Below are 23,741 nucleotides of genomic sequence, written 5' to 3'. Positions count from 1 at the left end.
CATGTTAGAAAGACATATGTCTGTTAATTTAAAACTAGCTTATTTGCCCGTTCAAGGACGAGTGTATATTGCAGTAAATCTGAGATATTCAATAGAAAAATTGTTTAGCTCATGATTATTAATGAGGGGGGGGGGGGGTGCCCCATGTGGAGTGACGTCACCCGCTAATGGTTATTGTGGAGGGGTGCAGCATGTGGAGTGACGTCACTCCCTCATGGTTATTGTGGAGGGGTGCGGCATGTGGAGTGACATCACACGCTCATGATTATTAATGAGGGGAGGGGTGCGGCATGTGGAGTGCGCGACCTTGTGCGTTTGTGTCAATTTCCACGCGGGCATGAATGTTAATTAAGGGGGGGGCTCTTTTGCAGTGACGTCACGCACAGATGTAGCACTGTGCTGCATAGATTTATTTTTTACCGTCACTTTCTGTAAATAAACGTCATATTTTAAATGATGGAATTAAAGTGCTTTCAATAGTTGTTGTATCTGAATGTACAAATGCAATCGACTGTTTCTGCAAAGCAAATGCTCCGTCATGCCTTCAAAAACATATTTAAGGCTTTCTGGAAGTGGTGCCAAATGGACGGAATAAAAAAATTCAAGTGCTGGTTGGAGAGCCCTTTTTAGGGAGTGGTGGTGCAGCGATTAAGAGCCCTGCGCTACGAACGGGTTCGATTATCACGGTCAACACCAGTGACGATTATCTGAATCGGTGCTGGACCTCCCCTAGGTCGACTCAGCCTCAAAGTAGTAGTTCGTGCGGTGTGTAAATATTGAAACTCAGGAGACAAACGCGGCTGGGCGTGGTTCTGGCCACCCCCTCGTGTGCCGTGCCAGCCTTTATAGGTGCTACTCAGGAACATCACTTGCTCCTCCAGTCTGTTAAGGCCATATGGGGGGATCTTTGTAATTGTCTGAGTCTCCGATGAGGGCTCATAGCCAACTCAACATTATTTTCCACTCTCCCCTCCCAACTAAAACACAACAGAAGCAGAAGCATTTTTGCCAAAGAACTTTAATAAAGGAACAAAACACCTCACCACTGTAAACATTGTTGGAAAAAGCCTTTCTTGGCGTATAAAGATTAAAATTGATTATGAACGTAAATGTCAGTTAACATTTTTTTATTGGTGTTTTTTAAACCATTTTTTACGTTCCGATTCTTTTCTATTTCAGCAAATTGGTGTCTTACTCAACTTTCGATCACAACTTCGGAACAAAGCAAGATCCCATTGCATAAAGACAAAGGGAAATAAAGAACACTGCTCGATAGAGGCCACGACTTGGCGGCATTTGTACAAAACATTTTCGAGTGGCGAGTCTCATGCCATTCATTGCTGCTGCTGCTTTGAATGTCAACAAAGGCATGCTTTGGCTGAACATTACATTGGCCACAATGTGTGTGTGTGACTGTACAGAATAAAAAAAATGTAATTCAGGTCCATTTTCGTCTCTCTTTTTCTCGTGATACAATTAAGACCAGCATGATGATGACACAATGAAAAAAAAGTACAGCTCATGCATAACGATGATGGCACACACTTGCGTACGGACGTTGAGGACGCTGTCGCATTTGGTCTGCACGCACGTGCGCAATTTACACTTTTGAAAATGATCACAGTGGAGCGAACCCAGGGCCGCCGCCTGGAGCATCAATCACTCGGACTATTTTTAAACTCAGCGGGAGCGATGACAAACCCTTGTGTAGCCTCCAACATTCGGCAGGAGGCTGTCCTGCATGCAGCGTCAACGCAGAACAAAGCGGCTGCTACGCTCGACCCAGCCCGACCTGTCTTGCCACGTTGTTGAACGTTTCCATTAGCGGAGGTCAGGCGCTGACGCTGACCGACTGCATTAAGCAAAACAGGACGAAAAATGTTGGTCTCGTTAACTCACTTGAACCCAATTTCCTCATCAACTGCAGTACGTAAAAAAGCGAATGGAATTCCTCGCGTTAAAAAACGAAATAAAATGCTTTTTACAACCAAGCATAGTAATTGTTACATATATTCTCGTTATGATATACAAAGGGTCATCATTAGCAACCGACGCTACCGTCACGAACCATTCAGCGCGACAATGCCGAGCCTACTGATTTAAAGTTACACTTGACAGAGCGCTTACAAAAATTACATTATTAACAATACAAGTACATGACAGAAACAATCTAGCGTAAATGAAACATTTTACATTCGAGTGACATTTACACGGCACTCATCATTCTCACACAGCACCCGCGGCGAGGCGCAGACGACGGGTAAAACCCGATGTTGTCACTGGCCCCCCACATCTCAAATCAAACGGCGATTGACAACGCCGGCTAACAGCAAAGCCTTACCGATTCGCTCTTGTGAAAGTGGCTCAATGATTCCATCGCGCAGCTTGCGTTCAAGCGGCACCCGTTCATTAGCAGGAGTTAAGCAACTAAGGCGCGTGTGAGATCGCCTAAACACTTTTGTCGGAGTCGTCCTCCCGTCACAAATTGAGCAGAGTTTTCACGGCGGCACCGTTAAACGTCACACCGCGCGCTAGATCGCGTACGGACAAAGGGCAGTCACGGCGAGGAAAGACACCACTGGAAGTGGTGAACCACCACGCGGTGTTCCTGACGACACCTCCAGTGTTGGTTTTCTCCCCCAGACACCAACATCCTTGTTTGGCATTGAGTTCAGAATGTGTGAATATCCCCCCTCATCTCCACTGATGCCATTGATACTCCGGCGTAGTTAAGAACAAATTACAGTAATCGTTAACATGCTGCAACCTTCCCCCAACACCTGCATTACTGGGAACAGCAAATATTACAGGTGGGGGCGAGAAGGGGGCAGCAGGCCAACCGCGTTCAGTGGAGAGAGGGCAGCTGTGACAGCAAAACAATAAAACTAAAATTAAATAAAATCTGGAGAACTGTTTATTTATCAGTGGAGACAAGAAAAAGCTGTACCTACAAATATGAGCGACGTCATTAAAGCATGGGCGGTTACATCCCTCAGTGTTACGGGACGAAGCATGATTGAAATATTTATGGCCTTGAGCCCAGTGCTGGGGCAAACGCTGAAGATCGTCGCGACTGTGACGATAAAAAAAATTCGGAGGTGCAAAACTAAAATTAACGGCTCGAACATATAAAATAGCGACATAAAAAGTACCAAATATTATAACAAGGATAACACTTTTTCGTTTTGGTTGTTTCCACCGCACGGTTCCAGGAAAAATCAGGTTGTTGAGTGAATTGGCAAGAGCACAGGCCACATCGAGTCTCCCAGCAGATGGTGAGGTTCCTTGGGACAGGATCAGTCGGTGTGCGTCGAGTTGACCGGCGACAGGTTCCTCTGACGGAAGTACTGCACCACTTGACCGGGGAGCTCGGCCAGGACGCTCTTGGCCAGTTCCTCCTTGGCGGCCTGCATACATGCCCACGAGTCGCACATTTATTTTTATATTATACAATACGTCCAACCACCGTGGAGGTGGAGGGATGAGATCGGTTAATGTGCAGGAGTGAGATGGTTGCTAGCAGGAAGATAAAGGCCAGAGAAGATCATATGACATCTTTAAAAAAGTGTAATTTAAGACATTTAATCGACAGTGAGAGCTATGTGACTTTACCGAAAGAACCAAAGAGTATAGTGAGAGTTAATTATAGACAGAAGTGTCTTCTGGCCAAGAGGAAGCAGTACAGAAATACATTCCCAAAAGCAGAGAGTCTTGAAACTCAGTTATTCCTCATAGAACAAAATATTGACGAAATTATTTTATTGATTAACAGGCGACCCGAACAACAATCAACTCTGTTGGGTGACCCCTGTACATGGAGTTGTTTTTAAACAATAAACACTTAATTTAATATCATCGCTTAAACCTGGCAAATGTCTGCATTCCGCAAGGGAGAGCTGAAAAGTGAGGGTAAGGCAGAATCCACCTTCGTCATCACCGGCCGCACGGTGCGCACGCGCGACTCACGTAGCGGAACTGGCGAAAGGGCACGAATTGCACGATGTCGCGGGCAGCCGCCTCGCCGGAAGGCGCCGTGAGCACGCGGTCGTCCGAGTCGAGCACCTCCATGGCCTCAAAGTCGGCGTTGCCGACACCCACGATGATGACGGACATGGGGAGGCGCGATGCCTTCACGATGGCTTCGCGCGTTGCCTCCATGTCGCTGATCACGCCGTCCGTGATGATCAACAGCACGTAGTACTCCTGGCCACGGGACCGCGCACCATCGGATGTGAGCTCAAATCAGAAGTTGGGAACCTATGGGCCGGATTCAGCCCGCAACTTAATTTCATCTAATCCGCGGCCACAATAAATCTCATAATGAACGTTTTTGGGTTTAGATCGCGTTATTTATAAATGTGTCGTAACCCTCCACCACCCGTCACGGCCAATCAGTAAAAAAGTGTCACGTTGACAAAAGACAATTAGTTCACTGCTTTAGCCCACCGGTGTGTTGAAGCGTGAAACCACAACAATTTACAATTTGAGTACGACGTTTCGCTGGTAATTGCATCCAGCATCATCGGGCAATTCGCCAGAATGGTGAGGCTCTGCTGTGTCTCCCGTTCTTATATAGAGCAGTACTCAAATTGTAAATTGTTGTGGTTTCACGCTTCAACACACCGGTGGGCTAAAGCAGTGAACTAATTGTCTTTTGTCAACGTGACACTTTTTTACTGATTGGCCGTGTCGGGTGGTGGAGGGTTATGACACATTTATAAATAACGCGATCTAAACCCAAAAACGTTGATTATGAATATTGGTCGCGAAAGCCTACGTGTTAAACTGACAATAAATCTCCTGCGATATTTATCCCATTACCGCATATATTTGACCGATCACCAACGCGGTTTGTAATGCTAGTGTGCCCAGTCACGTGTAAAGGTGACCCCTAAATAAGTTTTAACTGTCTGCACTTGTCGATGATGCATTTAATTCTTTATCGAGTCAGCTTATTGGCAGATGGTAAAGATGAATAAAACTCCTCGTGTTATTTGAGATTCATTGAGATTCATCTCACCAAACCGTCTGAAAGCAATACCGAGTGTGACAATCACTTGGCTACCCAGTGACTATTACTTTAAAAAGACTATCTATTAATTACTGCCAATTGAAGGTATGACAGATATGAAATATATAATATTGACAATAACTATAGAGTGTGATTTTTGAAAATGAGATTTGAAATTAGATCGAAATGAATTCCCATTTTTTGAGATGGCACCGTCATTCATGATGCATGATAATGATAACCAATCAATGTAATTAGTCTGAATGGGAGCTGGCTGTCAAACGTATGTAATCCCAAAAGAAAGATTTGATGTGCAGGATTTGTAATTTTCCAAATGACAATGGGGATCCGGCCTCAACTGCAACACAGGAACAGTGATAGGAACAGTGATATGTCAATTTTCACATTTCAATTAATTAACATATTTGCACAATTTCATTGTTGCAACAAATCTAGATTTGAAGTTTTCGTGACTGCAGGGATCCAAGCTCAACAAACACCGTACAAGGCTGTATTTGACATTTCTTAGCCGTACACCAGAGCTCACACTTAACCCTTTCCCGTCCAGAGACGTCTGCAAGTTGCAGGATGGGGGTCCCGTTCCCCTCTGAATCTCGGAACACGCAAGCGGCTCAGCATTACATTTATTTAGAGAGGCGTAGCGCCGTTGTTTTTAAATAACTGTACAGTAAAACCTTGGATTGCGAGTAACTTGGTCTGCGAGTGTTTGCTAGACAATCAAATATTTTAAATAAATATTAATATTAAAATATTAATTTGATAAACGAGCGAGGTCTTGCAATACTAGTACGTGTATACGCTTTGTCTGTCGAGCGTCACGTGATCACAACTGATATACGAGTGCTTTGAATTACAAGCACGTTTCCGGAACGAATTATGCTCGCAATCCAAGGTTTTATTGTACTTACCGCAGAGACCTGTAGCGACACGACCGCACTATATGATAGCTAGCACCGAGCCGTGCCACATATCCTCTGACATGGCCTTGAGGGAGCCTCAGTACCGATAAAGTTATTTTCTTTTAGTTTTTTTTCTGGTTTAGATTCGATGTACACTTACATCATCGGACTGGAATCGGAAGAAAAACTGATGATGTACACGTTCTGTTGACGTAGTTGTGTGCAGCGAGGGGTGGGCAAGGCTTAAGGTGTTTTTTTGTTGTCGTCATAACTACTAGCTCATGCGGTACTTACAGCTCCCATATTTTTCAGAGGTAAAAACTAAAAGTAAATCTAAATTGTGTGAAAAAGATGCTGTTATAATGGGCTCCTTGGGCTGGTATGAGGGACAAATCTGGATGTCAACTTGAATGATTGAAAAATAATATTCTTTAACACTATCAAAATACATGCAGGTATCGCTAATAAACTAAACTTTTATTTTACCAGGTAAGGCCCACTGAACTATATATCTCTTTTTCAGAAGCGACCTGGCCATAAAATTATAGCTTAAAGAAGTGTCTTATCATGTAGATATTTATAGCAGCCAAATAATCTAAACGCATGTTTCTGAAATGTGGAGGGAAAAACCTGAAGACCTGGAGAAAGCCCCATATGACCATGGGGTGAGAGACATGCAAACTCCAAATATACAGGCATAAGGGTCGCAATCGAACCCACGACCTCTTGTATACCATGCAAGGTAGTTAACATCTCGCCACCTCGACACCCGTATTAGTACTCGTACTAATACTAGTACCGTGGGCATAAAATACGCACGAGAAACCCATTGAGATTCAACAGCTCCCCCACCCCTCGCTGCACACACACAAGATCCCCGATGACCTACGTTTATTCGTACGATGAAAATAATATGGGATATGGTGTATGTAGCATACCGAGGCGGAGGCACTCCCGCTGGCCGTGTGCGCAAAGCTGGCCACGTGGTTGATGATGGGAGAGAAGTTTGTAGGGCCATATAGGCGGATGTTCTGCAGGCAGAAGTGGTACGCGGCAACGATTCCCTCGATGCCTGGTGGTGTACGGGGGGTGGGGGGCGACGCGGCACGCAACGGTCGCATGAGCCGCGGAGCAAACACAATTACGCAGGTAGGAGTTACAAACCGGTCAATGCCGTGTTGGAAATGAGCTGTGTATAATTAAAAGCAGGCACACATGCATCATCATCATTAGCCGTGATAATCTATCGCTTGCTGTACAAAGATGTCCCGATGCTGTGGCCATCCTGTGATGCCACAATCCATCTAGTTGCTGCGTAGGTGCTGATCTTATTGCTCCATATGCATGGTGGATGCCTCTCTTGGGTGTGTTCACTCCTTTTACTGCCATTCTGTCACCCTTCTCATCCATCGGCCATCATCTGCTCACTTTCCTAACAAGTTAATGCAAATAATAAAAAAAACTACCTGTAGTTTTTTGTTATTTTCTTGCAACCTATTTACGTGACTTTACCGAAAGACCCAAAGAATATGAATTCCTGCAGTCGCAAAAGCTTCAAGTCAAGATTAAGTTAATGTAATGTTTATAGTTTCTCAGATCCATATGTTCCTCTCTTCCTCTGCATCTGTGTAATTACCAAAATGTATGTGAATATACCAGATCCAAAACACATCGCAACTGTTGCGTTCATAAACACTGACTTAAAGCAGAAAATATATGTTATTGACCCACGTTTTGGGCAATGGGCCATTTTCAGCACTCTGGATAGCCTGCTGCAATACATGTTACATTCCAATTGCATGTCAAATCATTTTTTAAATGTACTGGGAGGTAAGCAGATTGTCAGCTGGATTCAGCTAGAAAATGTAAGGTCAACCGCACATCAAGTTTCAGAGGACACTTAATTTTACACAGGTCTGTAAAGCCGGCAACAGGCTACTCTGGTTATTTTGCCTCTTCAGCAGAAAAAATTGCCGCAAATTTGATTCGCTCATGCAGATACGTAAAATTAAGTTAACGGAGGCACTGAAAACGGCCACTCCCATATTGTGCGAACATTTCTAAATTTCTCTCTGCGATATTTCACACGCGAAAACGGCCTGCACGATGATTAAAAACAGTGACCAAGCGGAACGCTCGGCGTGAACATCCCCCGCTGCTATGTGCGCGTCTCGACGGGACACAGCGTGCGAGAGATGCGTGCACGTGTTCAGCCCTTACATAATTGAACATCGTACAACAACAATGGTATCGCAGGCACAAGTGTTCAGAATTAGTGCTCACTTTGTCCGCTAAATGACGGAAAGTGGACACTGCTACTGCTGTTGCAGGGGAGGACGTGACGGTTTCATTTGAGCACGTATATATTTTGAACTTCTTTCGCGCCGTACATAGCCAACCGTTCTAATCGCAGGTGCACGTTTGGTGGTTCAGGTAATAAGTATTATGCTACATAGCTTGGTGGAGGAAATACTGCACCAATATTGATTGTGCAACGTTACCTGTGCAGAAAGGGTTGGATGGGTTAAAATTCAGCGCAAAGTCATGGTGCACCTTGGTGGGTGAGGGGGGGGGGGAGGAAAAAAAGCCATATGACACGTGTAATTATGGATTTAAAAAAATGTATAACAAAATAATGCACCAAACATATGCAATCCCTTTTGACTGACAGCACCCCCAAATGAAATTATATTTAACAATTGATGGATAAACAGCTCAGGGCTTCTCTGCAGAGGACGGACACGCAGGTGGCACCGCGAATAAGGACAACACAATTTGGATTTATCAAGCGTCTAAAGTGTCAAGTCTAAATCCCCGTGGCAGCTAGAATGGCTCCAGTGGCATGACGGGCAAGATTAAGATGCTAAGCCGTCCCTACTATTGCCTTCCTGCGCCAGGTGAATTCATCCGTCAGTGTATTTCGCTGCTGGCGAAAGCCCTGGAATTATTTCCATTCATTAGGAACACGCTCGTGAATTATTAAGTTTGAGTGTGATACGGATGTGTGTATTGAAATGCTAATTGTTTTAATTAGGAGTAAACATTGAGGATTATGTTACATCAACACACGTGAGACTTGAGGAAGATAAGTGGATGGGCGATGTGGCGGTGGCGGTGTCTGTCAACGTGATAATTGCGCGGGAACGAGACAACCTCCAGGTCCGCGTTTCGGGGCACAGTGTGCACTCCAGACATGGCGATGGGACGACAATGCGTGTGTTTTTAATCGCATAACACACATTGCTTCTGGCAGGGGAGGAGTCGAGAAGATGGATACACGCAGAGCAAGGTCAAAATCCTTTGTGAAGATAACAATTGACAACCCCTGGAGACACGTTCGGCGATCCACTCATGCTCACTTTGCAAAAAAAAACGTACGAGCTGCAGGGACATGATGTCACCCATCTTTGCGTGGTTTGGTTCCAGCTCGGCAAATTGTCATTGAAGGCCCTACGCTGGCTCAGCTTGGATATGTCAGTGGAAAAGGGGGTCTAACAGATCACTTCTAGGTGAATTCTGCAAATAGGTGCCACCTGAGGACACGTGAGTAATATATATGCATAATTAATTGCTCTTGTTTGTTTAGCATATTTCAGAAACAATCTTTTGTAAGAAAAATAAAAGGACCAAGTCACTCCGAACCTTTTATGATTTTTCAAAAACAATACAGAGTGGCCAACGGGGACACGGTCACATCCCCCCCAGCAAGATAAACATGTTCTTAAGTCATCGCGTGACATTTAAACAAAGCGTAAAATAATTTAACCATTTTTACTCTCGACGTCGTTTGTGAATGTTAAATAATTTATGGAACCGTTTACACCTAAGGGATGAGATGATACTTGCTGGGTGGTTCTGCTGCTGATGGGGTATTTTTTTTTTTGGGATGCAGATGTAAAGTATGAATGTGATCTAACATAGAAAAAAATGTAAGTTAATTGTTAAGTTAAACTATAAACAATTTGTAATTTACCAGGTAAGGCCCACGAAGCCATAAAGCTCTTTTTCAGAAGCGACCTGGCCACAAATGATAGCTCAACGAAGTGGCTTATCACGTGGAAATTTATTACAGCCAAATACTCTAAACGCGTGTTTATAAACGTGGAGGGAAAAACCGGCAGGCTAGGTAGTTAACGTCTCGCCACCAGGCACAGAGGGTGTGTACCTGTCTTGTGGAAGGGAAAACAATTCCGTTACATTTGGTGTAAAAAAACAAGTTAACTGAATAAGACGGCCTCTCAATTCCAATGACATTACTGTACAAATTAAATCAATGTTCAAATTGATTTTTTTAAAATGTTAATACAATTGTTGAATGAAGTCAACTGGTGAATGTTGACAACCTATGATAATGAATGCTCTGCAAAGAGAATTTACCCTGCAGAGGAAATTTGGCACAAAATGATGGTTTATTGAGCTACATTTTCAACTAGATTATCTCACAATAATGACCAGATTCCAGCTACAATTGGCGACCAAAACCAAAATAGTCCTACTTTTAAGAAATTTACATTAGATTTTAACTTAAAAGCAGATATGCTCCACCTGGCATAGGATGTAATGTATTTATAGAGAGTAAAATATATTAGCAAACTGTAAAGGAAAAAAAAAGTGAAATCAGATAAAAATTAGATATTACAGACAAAAACAGCTCACTGGTGTGTGTTTGTTGTGCTGCGTGGTGTTTCGACAGATGTCCAAGGGTCTGCAACTAATGCCGAGAACTCATTCAGCAACGGAGAGAAAAGATCAAGGGAGGGCGATGTAACAGAAAGTGTTTCAACAGGATACAAACATGGCAATCTTGGCCTCTCCATTCTAATGATGCTGCTGCTAGTTCCCATTGAAATGGAAAAGCAGGGGCCAAGTTAACCCCAGTAGTCCCTTGTTTAACTTAGCTACTGTTATGTTACACCTCTACAAAATGTGCCATTTAAAAAAGAAATTTACTCTCCTTGTAAATGTTACCACAATTGTGTAAGTATTACCTAGCCACTTTTACATGTAACCCTTACAGGACTTGCCATTCTATACAGGTGGCTTCTGGATAGAGCTATATAGCTCAGTGAGTCTTACCTGGTAAAATAAAAAATAGTTGATATAACCTGGCTCTTCCGGTGGATATCACATCTTTAATAGGTGGATGACCCCTTTTACAAGTTGGTCGATTTTGTTAATTTGTAATATGCTTTTTTGTTTCTCTCAGATGTAAACACAGTGGTGTATAGGCACTTCCCCCCCCTCTCCTCCCATGACGGAAATGACCAAGATTACACCGTGACAAGTTAAACAAGAACACCGTGGGCAATGCTGCCAAGTCGCCTGTTCTGGCCGACAAGCGCTCAGCTCGCTCGGTGGACAAGGGCCACCCGCTCGCATTAATTATCTTACTCCCTCATCAGTCACGGAGCGTATTTTTAGCGGAAGGGTCTACGGTGGCCGTACCGCAGACTTGACATTGCACGTCCTCGCGGGCGCTACCCCCTCGCCGCTCGCGAGCGTTCCAGGCGGTGCTTATCCCCGGTGGCTCGGACGCCGGCGTTAAATTGTCAAAGGCAAAAAACGCGAGGGTCCGGCGACACACGACACGTGGACCTGCCCACCCGGGCCATGTAGCTCATGGGTCATCTGAGTCACCAAGGCCACTGACAAAGTCCCCACTTTGTAACAAAGAAGATCTCACTGTGCTACACATATGACTGTTACCTTTGAGCTACAATTTTTTGTATATCTTTCAATTACTACATATAAATGCTAACATCTTGAGTGGTGCATTACTATGCAACTCAGAATTATAATATCTATGAGACCTTTTTGCCAGTATGTAAGTATGAAAAATAAGAATAGGTTTTACCTTTTCTGGCAATAAAATATGGGTTAAGATGTTCAAATAGATACCTTTTGCAAGGAATTAAGTCTGTATTAACCACATGTATTTGAGGCAAACCATGCAGAATTAGAATCTTTATTTAGACAGGAGGAATACAATGAGCTATTAAACTCTTTTTCACAGATGTCCAGTAGCAATATCCAGTAGTAACTGCCAAAACAACAGGGCTTTTAACGTCACAGGAAGGCGTATGCATTTCCCAGCACAACTACCGCAAAAGGAGGATGATCCTTGGAAAACCAGGACAGGTGGCAGCACTGGCAGCACAACAACGCTTGTGCCAAAGTGGCACGCGCTTGATTAGACTGGCACGGGAATGCAGGACAGTACCGTGACAATACCAAAACTCTTTCCGTATTTTTAGCGTAGCTTGCGGCAGACACGTGGAGCGGTTGCCCCTCCCTGCGTACACTCGTGAATACGACAATAAATAATCAATGACTCTCTGGTAATGAAGGCATCTCATTGTCAACAACGGAGCACCAGACAAGCAGCCGAGCCCAAGTTCAATGGCCATCACTGGTGCCGGCAGTGTGTGCTCCCTCAGTGGTGCGGTTGGGCACTCCCGGTTTTGCTTGGCATTGGTTGCGCGTTTGATTATCGTGGTGGGAGGTGGCACAATTGGTGTCGATAAGTGTGCCTGAATGAACCCCAAGTCGGAAACACCATTGCATGCTCAGCGTGAAGAAAAAGCATACCTTCCAGTCGGGAGGAAGCTGAGCACCAAAACCCAATGCTGGGAAAAGCTTGTCCCTGCGAGACAGAGAGAATAACACAGCTTTAAGGCTGAGGCCGTTTAATGTCAAGTAAACTCTTTTATGCCCAGAGAGAGAGAGAGAGAGAGTGACTACTGCATTGTTTTTTGTGGTTATGCTGTAAAACGCAACCAGTAAGACGCGAATAAAAACACCGGCCTATGAGCTTATTTCTAATACAGAAGAACAGTGGACTATTTCAGAGAGGCCACTGTGCCTTCTGTAAAGGTGCAAGGAGAAAACTAGAAGACTTAGCCACTGCTTTAGCAGTCAGATGCAAAATCGTAATCAGGGCCTGTCTTCAAAACCGTTTTTCCAAAAGAAAACTGCAGCTTCGAGATACGATTTCCTCGGAAGAGAATGATGGAAACATTGCCATTTTCTCCCAGAAAAAGGCCACACCCCACACAAGCAATTTCTGAATCAGTGGGATAATTGTGGAGGCTCAGCAGCACTACAGACTTGACTTTAAAATTGTTACCGCCACATGGAACATAGCACATTTTGTGCAGGGAACACTTAGAGATGTTCATTTGGGCCACAGCAGCTAGCCGACTGTCATGGGGTGACAGCACATACAACTCTACACAGGACAATGCACCCAACACATACATTGTCTTTAAGGTGAAGAGGTCATCATGGCTAAAGCTGTAGATGCCACCAGAGTGTAGCATAGCTATACTTCTGCTTGATCTCACATTTGTAGTAAAGTATCTAGATCTATTTTATCTGTAAGTCTATTTAAAAATTGCAGGGCATGTACTTTTGTATTATTAATTCTTTCAGCATGACCTTCCAATGCAAGCACAAGCTCGGCTCTGTATACACTTCTCCGGCAGACGGCCGACTAATACGACCTTAGGGAGCCTCGTACCTGGCAAGTAGGAGGCATGACTAAACCAATGATGTAATTCCCTTTGTGTCACGAACAGTTTCAAGCGGAGTGTGCGCAGAGCCATTCCTGGCTGATCTCATTGTCACACGTGCAGCATTTGCCGCCATGGCACTCCATATAATTCACCACTGAACGTAGCAGGGGCAGTGGCACGAGTTTATCCAGAGCGGAGCGTAAAAGACAGATGGGCCACGGGGCTGCCCGGTACTGGCCGTGAGGGCAGAACGCCCACTGCACAGGGGCCGTATTGTATGAGTGAGTCCGTGGAAGGGCACGGATTAGGGTGAAAGGCACAGCTGAAAAGGCGTCAGGGCTTCAGCGCCACTTCCTCCCCATGCTCGGCATCGCTGTCACATTAAAGGGGGAAATCGCTCAGCACGTATTTAAACGGATGAATTATTAACAAAGCTTAATGTAGGTATCGGCTCGCTACATAGCCGATCGATCGTTACATTGCCGCTGCCCTCCCGTCCATGCTGCCTTTTCAAAAACGCGGCTAAAACGCCGCGGCGTGAGCGATACCGTCAGCCGAACGTCCCTGTGGGAGCTTGCGATGTGCGTGCGGGATGAACCAGCGAGCCCGTGCTAATGAGGGCTCAACCATGGAACGTTGTTGCTTGGCGGAGGAGAAAATCGGCACGCATATTGTTTTGTCGTCGTCTGTTCGCGTGTGCTCTGAGTTTGCGTGAACGCACGCCTAAGTGCAAACAGTTCCTTCCTCTCGTGCAGTCGGACGTCAGAGCCTCTCCCTCTCAATACCCCCCTACCATAGAAGGTATGTCCGCATCAATTTATCTTTCGCTGGCATTGAGGATGTTGTTAAACTAAGAATTTACGAGAAATGTTATATTATTGCCTCCTAGCTTTTTCTCTCCTATCCCCATCCACCTGAAAAGTTGTTGCAGATTGCGTGAGCAATTCCGTGCACCCACGCCTTAGGAGGGAATAAGTTGGTGATAGTTTCTGTATTATTAGTCATGTTTCTATTCACCTAGGTAAGCACCCCACTTTGCGGGAGACTCATTTTAGCAGTAAATGTCGGTAACATTCGTAGGGTATTGATTTTCACATCACTCTCCGAGGACCGCCAACCAGCTCTTAGGAAAAAAGCTATCATTTCGGTTCGTGTATATTTTTTTGTGTGGATTCTTGCCGACGGAAAATTACAAGTAACGATCGCCCCCGCTTTGTGCATGGAAGCGCACGACGTGTCGCCTCATGCAGGGCAGCGTCTTTTCATCGCCTGCCTATAGCAAGCTTGCGACCACTCCGATCTCTCCTCCCCACTGCCCACCTGAATGCCTGACCCTACCCCTGCCAGGACAGCTGCTCGTTAGCCGCTTCCACGCCACGGGGCTGCATGGTCGGCGAACGGTGGGGTCAGTTGGGATCCTATCGCCACCACCACCACCGCCGCCGCTGCGAAAACACGCCGGTTGTTTAACGCGACGAGCTCTGACCCCTGACTGCAGGCGTCAAAAGGTCAAAGGGATATTGTCTCTCTGCTCCAAGGAGCATTGGTACTCCACTTAAGGGCCTGAGCAAGTGTAGGAAATTCCACATCTCCATGACCAGGGCTATTCACACCACAGGACGACTGCTGTTGACTTTCCCCAAGGCAGTGCTGCTCGTTTTACCAATGCTGGAGAAATGATGCTGACTAGGTCATCCCCTGACCAGGATTTGAACTCACAATTCTTCCACTCAAGCTATAGCGGTACCACGCTGATTTTCAGCCATAACACATGGGTGGATAAAACAAATTCCGCTATAGGGATGTCAAAAGAAGCAATGCATCACCTGCTGCCAATGGGTTAATATTTAATACATTTCCGTGAGTGAGAGTGTATGGCATTTACATGGCCTGCAAAGGAATATATTATTGCCAACATTTTAATCACTTTAATAATGCACTGGGTGATTATGAAAGGAGCTAACGTTTTAGCGATTTGTATTCACAGCCAGGCGCATCAAATTGCACAGTCAAGGGACGAAAGCGAACGAGCATTTGCGAGCCGGCCCCGCGTGACAAAGTCGAACAGGTTTTCGGTTTTCAATTGCCTCTGTGGAACAATGAAGATGAACCGGCACGCTGATCGCACTCGGAGGCTGTTAATGTAGGAAAAAAAGCACATTAAATAAACCCCTATTTATCTTCTGCAAATTTCATTTGTGTAGGAGACTTCACTGAAATGAATCGCACAGCCTTTGCCGAATGAATATCACAACACTGCAGCTGTATGCGGCACACACTGGATTTAAAATAATTGCAATGTTACCATTCAAAACTGTGGCATGTGTTATTCTATACTCTCTGGTTCTTTCGGTAAAGTCACGTAGATAGAAAAATAAAATAAAATAAACACTAATTTTCGGTCGCAACACAAGCGTCCGTCGTCAGGTGACAAACGCTTGTGTTGCGACTGAAACGTCGTGTTTCTTTTATTATTTTTTCTCTATCTACGTGACTTTACCGAAAAAACCAGAGAGGATGGATTCCTGCAGTCACGAAAGCTTCAAATCAAGAATGTGTTATTCTGTTCATTGAGCTGCTGTATTTTTACCCAACTTTCCGCAAAATTAAAATGTAATTTGTTAATGATGGCTTTATGAACGCGGGACTGGAAATAAAACGTGACACGAAGCGACCATGTAATGGTGCATTGCCCTCCTCCAAATCTCTCATCGGACAGGGGTGACCCCTCGACCTACAATTCCCAGAGCGTGGAAATAATGAAATTAAATTATGACAAAGTGGCTCCATGTTCTGTGTCTCCCGCCCAGGCTGCAATTTTCACAAGGAATCCATATGTTTCTCAATGACAGTTTTAATAAACTACAAAAGCATGATATGTTAAGTACATTTTTTCTATTCCTCTTCACAATGTTCTTTTCTCTCTAAAGAAACAAATGAAATGAGCAGAAGCTGAACTGCCAGTGTTCCAAAAACCACGGAAGGTTGCTGATTAAAAAAATATATTTCTCCAATATGACGAACACCCCAAGCACCTATTGTCTAACCATTTAAACACTGAACAAAGCACCTGTTCAAGACTGGAAGAAATCACATCTGGAGAGTCCATTATATAGACCGAAGATTGATGTTGACCATCATCGTCTCTGAGCTTATTCCCCAACCAATGTCTCACTGGCCAACATTCTTGACAAACCCTAAACATACAACACGATGAAACACGGAGCTTGGGTTTCTCCCAAAAATAAATATACCTCGCAAGGCGCCGGTTGCAAATAAAAATTACTGGAATCATCAAAATTCATAGCGCAGTCGAGGTAGCAGTTAAGCAAATAAAATAATACCACAGGTAATGGGGTTAAGGGCCCTTAATGTGCTTCCCGTGGGCGTGATGGGATCTGCCAAGCCAGTCGAGGCATTTCCACACCGAAGATTGACAGCGGCATTAAGCACGTTTCTATGCCAGTGAAAGGGTGGCCGAACAATTCCCCTTGCACTACTTACCGCAGAAGCCGAGCCTTAAATCACCGCATGGCGTCAAAATGATCAAAACAGCCATGCTGGGAATCTATCCAAAATTTTGCCTTTAAAACTGAGAAATCTGACAGCAAGCGGTGCCTACGCTGGGAGGACATCACAAGCCTCCAGACCAAGATGAACACTTGTGCCAGCAAGTACTTGTTATCTGTCATGAAATGAAAGACATTCTCGATCACTGATCTGTTTTTTATTTTTTTATTCTGCTTCCAAACTGCTTCCAAGTGTAAATCTGGGGTGTGAAACGCCAGAGCTCGAGGGGTGCAAACTTGCGGGATTTATAGAAAATATGAAATCTCCAACTGATACACATCTCGAAACAAGCAAAGCAGGTCTAATTAAGCTACTTATTTGCTGAATTAGGGGCGCAATAGGGTAAATGAAAGTTCATTTAGAAACTAAAACAAGAAAACACTGTGACCCTCTATCACAAGGGTTGTGCAATCTCTGGAGTCAACTTAACAGCTTCTCAAGTAAAATCACGTTCACAAATCCGTTTTCTGCTTGGATTGAGCTGGGCGATTGTTGCGCACGTTGCACTTACGTGTCGTAGTCCTGGATGATCTGGCCCACGGCCCAGATGGCAGCCAGGTAATCGTTCATGCCCGTGGGGCTGATGTAGTGCAGCGAGGATGCGTCCCGTGGGTTTCCGTTGGACGCCGTGAAGTCTATGCCCACCTGCAAGCACGCACACGCGACAACTCCTCGCTAGGCAACTCGCATTGTGACGCAGCACAGCCAGAATGAAAAACATGTGCACAAAAAAGACAAAAACTACATTCGTTCCGGCACCAGCATTTTTGGGGCAGTTAAGGAATGGAGGACAGGTATTGTGAGATGCTCTTCACTAAAGTCTGCTGTTGGATCAAGGGTTTTGCTGAAGGGATTTGGATAGAGTGGCGCTTATGGCTGGAGATGTGGGTAACAGTCTGTGAGGCAACATGATAGAAGGCACGTACTGTTTTTAGGAAATCATGTCCAGCACAACAGCCGACATTCACCACTAAGTGGCGGTGATACCACCGAAGTTCTTGTGCCAGGCTAGGTGCATTTTGAGGCCACATAAAGTGTCAAAGTCTGGCTTAGTAGGCGGTCAAGAGGCAGATCTAGGTGCCATGGATTGACCAACTCAGATGACTTGTGGATGCACCACCTGCACTCCCCCGTGCCAACTCGCTGCATTTTAGCCGCCCGGTGCTCCACCCATTGTGTCACTCCTCCGCCATTGTTACTGGAGGGCATCCTTCACGAGCCTCCTCCACAAAGGCTGATCTTCACTCCGCTGGTTCCAGTCATTAGCAAGTCTACACATATCCAGTTCCTCTTGCACGAGCCCATCTCCTCTTCAGCCTGTGACGCACTAATTTATCTCCATATATTCGGCCAAACGGAAGCCACTTGGGCATGTGGTGGTATGCTGATATGCATCAGATATTCACACAGGCTGAGCAGCCTCTGGCCATTGGGTGACTTTGACTCGGACATGAGAATGGAATCTTGTTTGAGAACACTATGAAAATCTGCACACGGGCCAGAGCCTATGCTCATAAGCACGCACATTAGCGTACACGCGGACCTCCGATTAGCACGGTTGACTACGTACGGTGCGAAAAAAGTTCAATATACATACAGACCACATCACACACTCGCAACGAACATAAACACACACACATTCCCGATCCACACCCATGCCGCACAAAAAAATTAGGAACGCTAACTGCTAAATCGAATTACCAGTATTTCATTTTTATGTGCCGCTATAATTGTACACTTTTCATCAGACTAACATATCTTCTCCTCTGCTATTATTAGTTATTATTTAAACAGTTAACACGTTCGGGCATGTTTTCCCTCCACGGAGACAGGCAGAGCTTCGTGATTTGGGGGACGCAGGTGCTGACAGATTTGCCGTGCAGGCTTATACAGGTCACCTCGGCATACACAAGGCAACGTAACATTTTCTTTAAATGCCTCCAACCCACTTACAATATTGTAAAACCCATATTCTAGTCAACTGCTAAATGAAGGCCTCTACTTGCCTGTCTGGGTCATGAGGATAATTTACCATACTTCACCATGCTTTTCGGTAACAAATTGGTAAAGGCTGGAACCACAGATGTGGGAACACAGGGCTTTGAGCAAGGGCAGGGAGTTCACAGCACAGATTTCTGAGGGAAGGTAACTATGGGGGCAGCAGAGAAGAACGTTTATATTGTTTATATTGTGCTGAACGCAATGCATTGGGACAATTCCGCAAAACGAATTTAAGAGGCACTGCTAGGAATGTTCTGACCTCAGGCTAAATCGGGCCGCAACTCGTGGCCTCGGAGACACACAGCCGCTTGCGTGCTGCGGTGAGTGACGCCGACCTAAAACGATGTATAAAATCTTAATACGGGGAAGTAAATGCCCATGCTGAAATGCATGGTGGCTAACATGAAACTATTTACTCAGACAATATTGACGTGCCTACACGTACGTGCAGAACACTGCATCTCACGATAGGTGAAGGCGCAGCCCTGAAATTGCTTGCTCACGTCACTGCAGGCAGAAGTGCCTCTACTATAGGGAGCTCTAGAGAAGCCCCTCTAACTAGAGGGCATTTTGGCTTATTCTCCTATTTCGGCATTTGCTCGTCTCCATTGCTAATGCTCATATATCGTAGCAGGTACTTATATTATGCCACGTCAACCGACGTAGGCCTAGGGACCGATGTAATTGTTGCTCGGCACTTATGTTAGCAAGAATCAAACTGTAGCCAGTGGTTCCAATGCAATGCGCTAAGAACTACACTATGGCTCCCCCTAACTCATATACAAAAGAGAAAGATCATCCGTATAGCCTTTAACAGACTATTGGGACAAGTGCTGTTAGTGAGCAATATGAAGGCTGGCACAGGACACTCGGGGGTGGGTGGCCAGCACTACCCCCAGCCGCCTTTGTCTCTCCAGTGGTGATGTGTACACATCGCATAAGGCTCTGTTTTTAGGCTGAGTTGACCTTAGGGAGGCCCAGGACCAGTTCTGATATTCATAACGAAGTTGGGCTGTGAGCGGAAATTGAACTCGGGTCGCTGGGTTCGTAACGCAGTGTGCTAACTACACACACACGCACACGCTGTTGTGCTCTGCATGCTCTGCGCTTTTACAAATAAGTACACTGTCTATTTGTCTGTAAATTATTCAGGATGGATCTGGGGTGAGCACCAGGGTAAAACAGAGTGGACTGCAGCGGAGCGACATCTTCTCAATGGTGCGGCTCGCGTTGGTACAAGGGGGATATTAATAGGAGCGAGTAACTCGAGGAGACCTCCGTGCATGAGATTGCGAGAGTGTGCGCGCATCTCCCGCATACCTCACTCAGCCTCGCGATCAAAGTGTCTGACCCATGCGAACCCCACAGCCTCAACAGCTCCCACCTTTATCCCCAAGGAGCCTACTTGCAAGGACACGACAGGGTTCTCCCCGTTTACTAATTTTTACCGATCGCAAGCACGGGGTTAACACCAACCCCCACACCACAGCCTCTAACAGTGAGCCGGGCTGGACCGCCGAAGCAGTTTGGTGTGAAAGGGTCATGAGAATGCCTTCTTGACACCGCAGTCCAACCCAACGATGGCTCTTCATCATGCGTAAGTAATGGAGTGCAGTGCTTTGTAATTTAACACCCAGCGAGGAGCGCCCCCACACTTTGTGAACGGGATGAGGCAGTCATAAATTAAGACGCTAGATCTATGCAAGGGCGATGTGGCTATTATGCGATTATTATTTTTTCAGTGCCTTTCAGATGAAACCATGGCGTTTGACACAATGCATCTCCTCCCGTCTCCACCTGCGCCTTTCTCACTGACCATGGGAAACAAATATTTCCGAATCAGTGTTTTTGCTCAGCGTGCAGTTTTCCTGCTGGGCGAATAATCCGATAGATGGCTCCAGCCATGGCCTCCCCCCAGCTGTGAGTTGTGAATTTGTGGCAGACATCCCATTCCTGTCGCATGCTGAATCATGTTCTGTTTTACTCCAGTGTCTTTTCATTTCTTCCCCACCTCCTCCTCAGTGCCCTGGAGATTCTGCTCAGAAATGGATCGCTCCGCCATCGCGCCTAGAACATCAAGCCAACGCTCTTATTCCGTGTCACCCCTGCACTCGCTCAACCAAAATTGCCTTTCAGCTGTCAGAATTGGCCGAGGTTTATACATGTTTTGTGTAAACGTATTTGCAAGAGGACGTGTGGTGCAGCAATGGAGCGATGAGATCAGCTCGTGCACATGTGTTGCGTGGATCATTCCACCACAGGACCATGAGAGATTCCGACGGTTTAGGAGTTAACGTGGCTGATGATGATGATGACATATATGCAGACCTTAATATTTTCACTATAAGCATTCTCCGTACTTCCAAAAAATTGCAACCTTCTGTTGAAAACAACGCAACCGACGGAACAGGATTTGGGAGGGTAGGCGGCACGTGTGAGCGAACGCGAGGTGCGGGGAACGCGCAGCACGCTTATCACAAAGGCACGGCCAAGGCGATAATTTACACCTCGTGGTTCTGTCTGCACTCACCTTAATCCCATCCACTCCCCCAGAGAGAGACGGAGTAATGTGAAGAGAGTGACAGATGGCTCTTTCCTACAAATATGGGAACCATTCAGTTCGGCTCAGTGCGAGTACCAGCAACATAACTTTCACCGAAATATACAATTCGTCGCAGAAATGCGGGCTGAGGGTTTCAGGAGGGAAGTGTTGAGAGGGGCTTGGGGAAGCAGTGAGCTGGGTGGGCGGGCCGGGGCGAACGCACAGGAGTCGAAACAGGGCAGCAGTCATCGTACCGTGAAATGAAGTTGGCACCCTCCAAAGATGTAATCCAGGAAGGTGTAGTCACGCGATATCTGTGTTACGTCGAGGGCAGCATGACAGAATGGAAACAGCAGCATCAGCAAGTGGAAAACGTAGTAATCTCGCAGCAGACATAGATTAGCTTCTTTAAACGACGCTAAATGTTTTTTGCCTTTGCAGTCGCCTACCTTGCACCGTGTTCCAAGCACACACCACTGGCATTTCCAATATTGTACTCAAATGTTGTTAAGGCTTTCCTTCCCGACAGCACTTTTAGATTGAATGCAATAAAGATCATATTAATGAAAAGGGATACGATGCACACGGACTGTGTATGTCAAACTGCGCGGGCTGCGGTGGTCTCTTCAGGGAAAGTAGAATTACCAACTCAGAAGCAGATTTCAACAGCAATTCGTAACGAGTACAGTGGAGTAGGCTTCTGTCCATAATAATCCCATTCAAAATCATTTAGCATTTTGTACAACTCCTGAGTACAAATGGTGCCAAAATATATTTTTTGTCAATTGCTTCTGTGTATTTTGAAATAACTACATCTTACCTACATCATACTCCTAAAAATGTTTTCTAAATAAAGCTGTCCTGTCATTCTGTTAATTACTCAAGAAACAAACATAGTGCAAGGATGGGCAATACACTATAAATCAGCAAAATACATTCTCCTGAAAATGCATATTTGATTTTTGAGAGGGTGGGATCTGACCTGAAGAATGGGAATTTTTAAAATGAAGTTAATTGTGTGTTATTTAGATTTGTTATCACTAGAAAATACCTACTGACAGATTAAGAATTAAGATTTTTTTTTTCAAACTATCATCACACTACCACCAATCATGCTACAGATAGACTGAAACGTGTTTGCCCATCATTCCACTATCAAAACCGAAAGTATTACAAGGCCGAGCAGCGTTGCTGTGTGCTCGTCCGTGGTGGCGAGATGGTGCCAAAAAGTGTTGCCAAAACTATTTGAGCGCTATCTAGAACACAAAAAACACACAATTCTGACTCATTTTACAATGACCAAAACGGTAAGCAGAAACTTGGAACCTGCCATGAGGTGTCGGTAAGTTTGCACGGGCGCTTAACACGGCTTTAGCGGGGCCTTGCTTAGAGGGCGCGTGTTCATTTACCATGGGGTTAAAGGCTCCGATAAGAATAAATAAGCGCTCCGTACCCTGTAGTGTGCGAGTGCAGTCAATTGCAATTAAGCCTCCGAGGTTTCCAGGTGCGGCCACTGGTCCAATTAAACATCACTGAAGGCTTTTATATATTTTTGAAACGTTCCTGTTATTTATACCTTCACTCACTCACTAACGTACTTATTTAATTTAAGCAGTGCTCAATAAATACCTTCCACATTGACCATGCCAGATTGGTCGGCGCGACACAGAGCACTCATTGTTTCCGGATTTGCATTCGAATTTGTCAATAAAACCTCCACTGAAATACATGACTGCAGTAGGGTGAGGATTAGGCTTGTAGACATGCTTGCCAACTTCCTTGCATTCTACTAGGGCAGCCCTCAGGAATAAATGCTTGTTAAAGGAAGACACAGCCCAAAAAACATGTTTGTTAACAGGAAGAACATATGTGAAGTTAGAGACATCATGTTGACTGTAAAGACAGGTTAGTGGGCTCGGGCAGGGCACGTCACTAGAAGGGATTATGGCCGGTGGTCAAGACTAACAATGGAGTAGCAGCCAAAGGAGTGAACATGCTGTAAAAAATGTCGACCGTGGAAATGGAGTAACTAAATTAGCTTGTGCAGGGGCTAGATGGATTGTTACAATGCAGGAATGAGAGATGTGGCATTCATCCACAAGTTGATAGATCATGGCTAATAACGATGGTGTCCCTATTGATGGGCCACAGTGGCAAGATGTTAACTACCTCGCCTGGTATAC

The 23,741-nt window shown here is 45.2% G+C and overlaps 1 protein-coding gene across 1 annotated transcript in view; it reads right to left on the bottom strand.

Moving 5' to 3' along the window:
- Positions 1-1,000: 1,000 nt before the first annotated feature.
- Positions 1,001-23,741, bottom strand: part of LOC133340038 (copine-2-like) — a 58,899-nt gene continuing 36,158 nt past the window's right edge. Inside the window, exons 10-16 of the mRNA XM_061548129.1 lie at positions 21,813-21,872; positions 17,527-17,660; positions 12,520-12,574; positions 8,433-8,484; positions 6,870-7,003; positions 3,967-4,203; positions 1,001-3,407 (exon numbers count right to left, since the gene is read on the bottom strand). Of these exons, the coding sequence (XP_061404113.1) occupies positions 3,297-3,407; positions 3,967-4,203; positions 6,870-7,003; positions 8,433-8,484; positions 12,520-12,574; positions 17,527-17,660; positions 21,813-21,872 (783 nt within the window). The 3' untranslated portion in view covers positions 1,001-3,296. The remainder of the gene's footprint in view (positions 3,408-3,966; positions 4,204-6,869; positions 7,004-8,432; positions 8,485-12,519; positions 12,575-17,526; positions 17,661-21,812; positions 21,873-23,741) is intronic.

This window comes from Lethenteron reissneri, chromosome 9, assembly GCF_015708825.2.
Source record: "Lethenteron reissneri isolate LAM-NWPU_2019-01 chromosome 9, ASM1570882v1, whole genome shotgun sequence".
In the NCBI taxonomy this organism is placed as follows: Eukaryota; Metazoa; Chordata; class Hyperoartia; order Petromyzontiformes; family Petromyzontidae; genus Lethenteron; species Lethenteron reissneri.
This window is presented reverse-complemented; position numbering and strand designations above follow the sequence as displayed.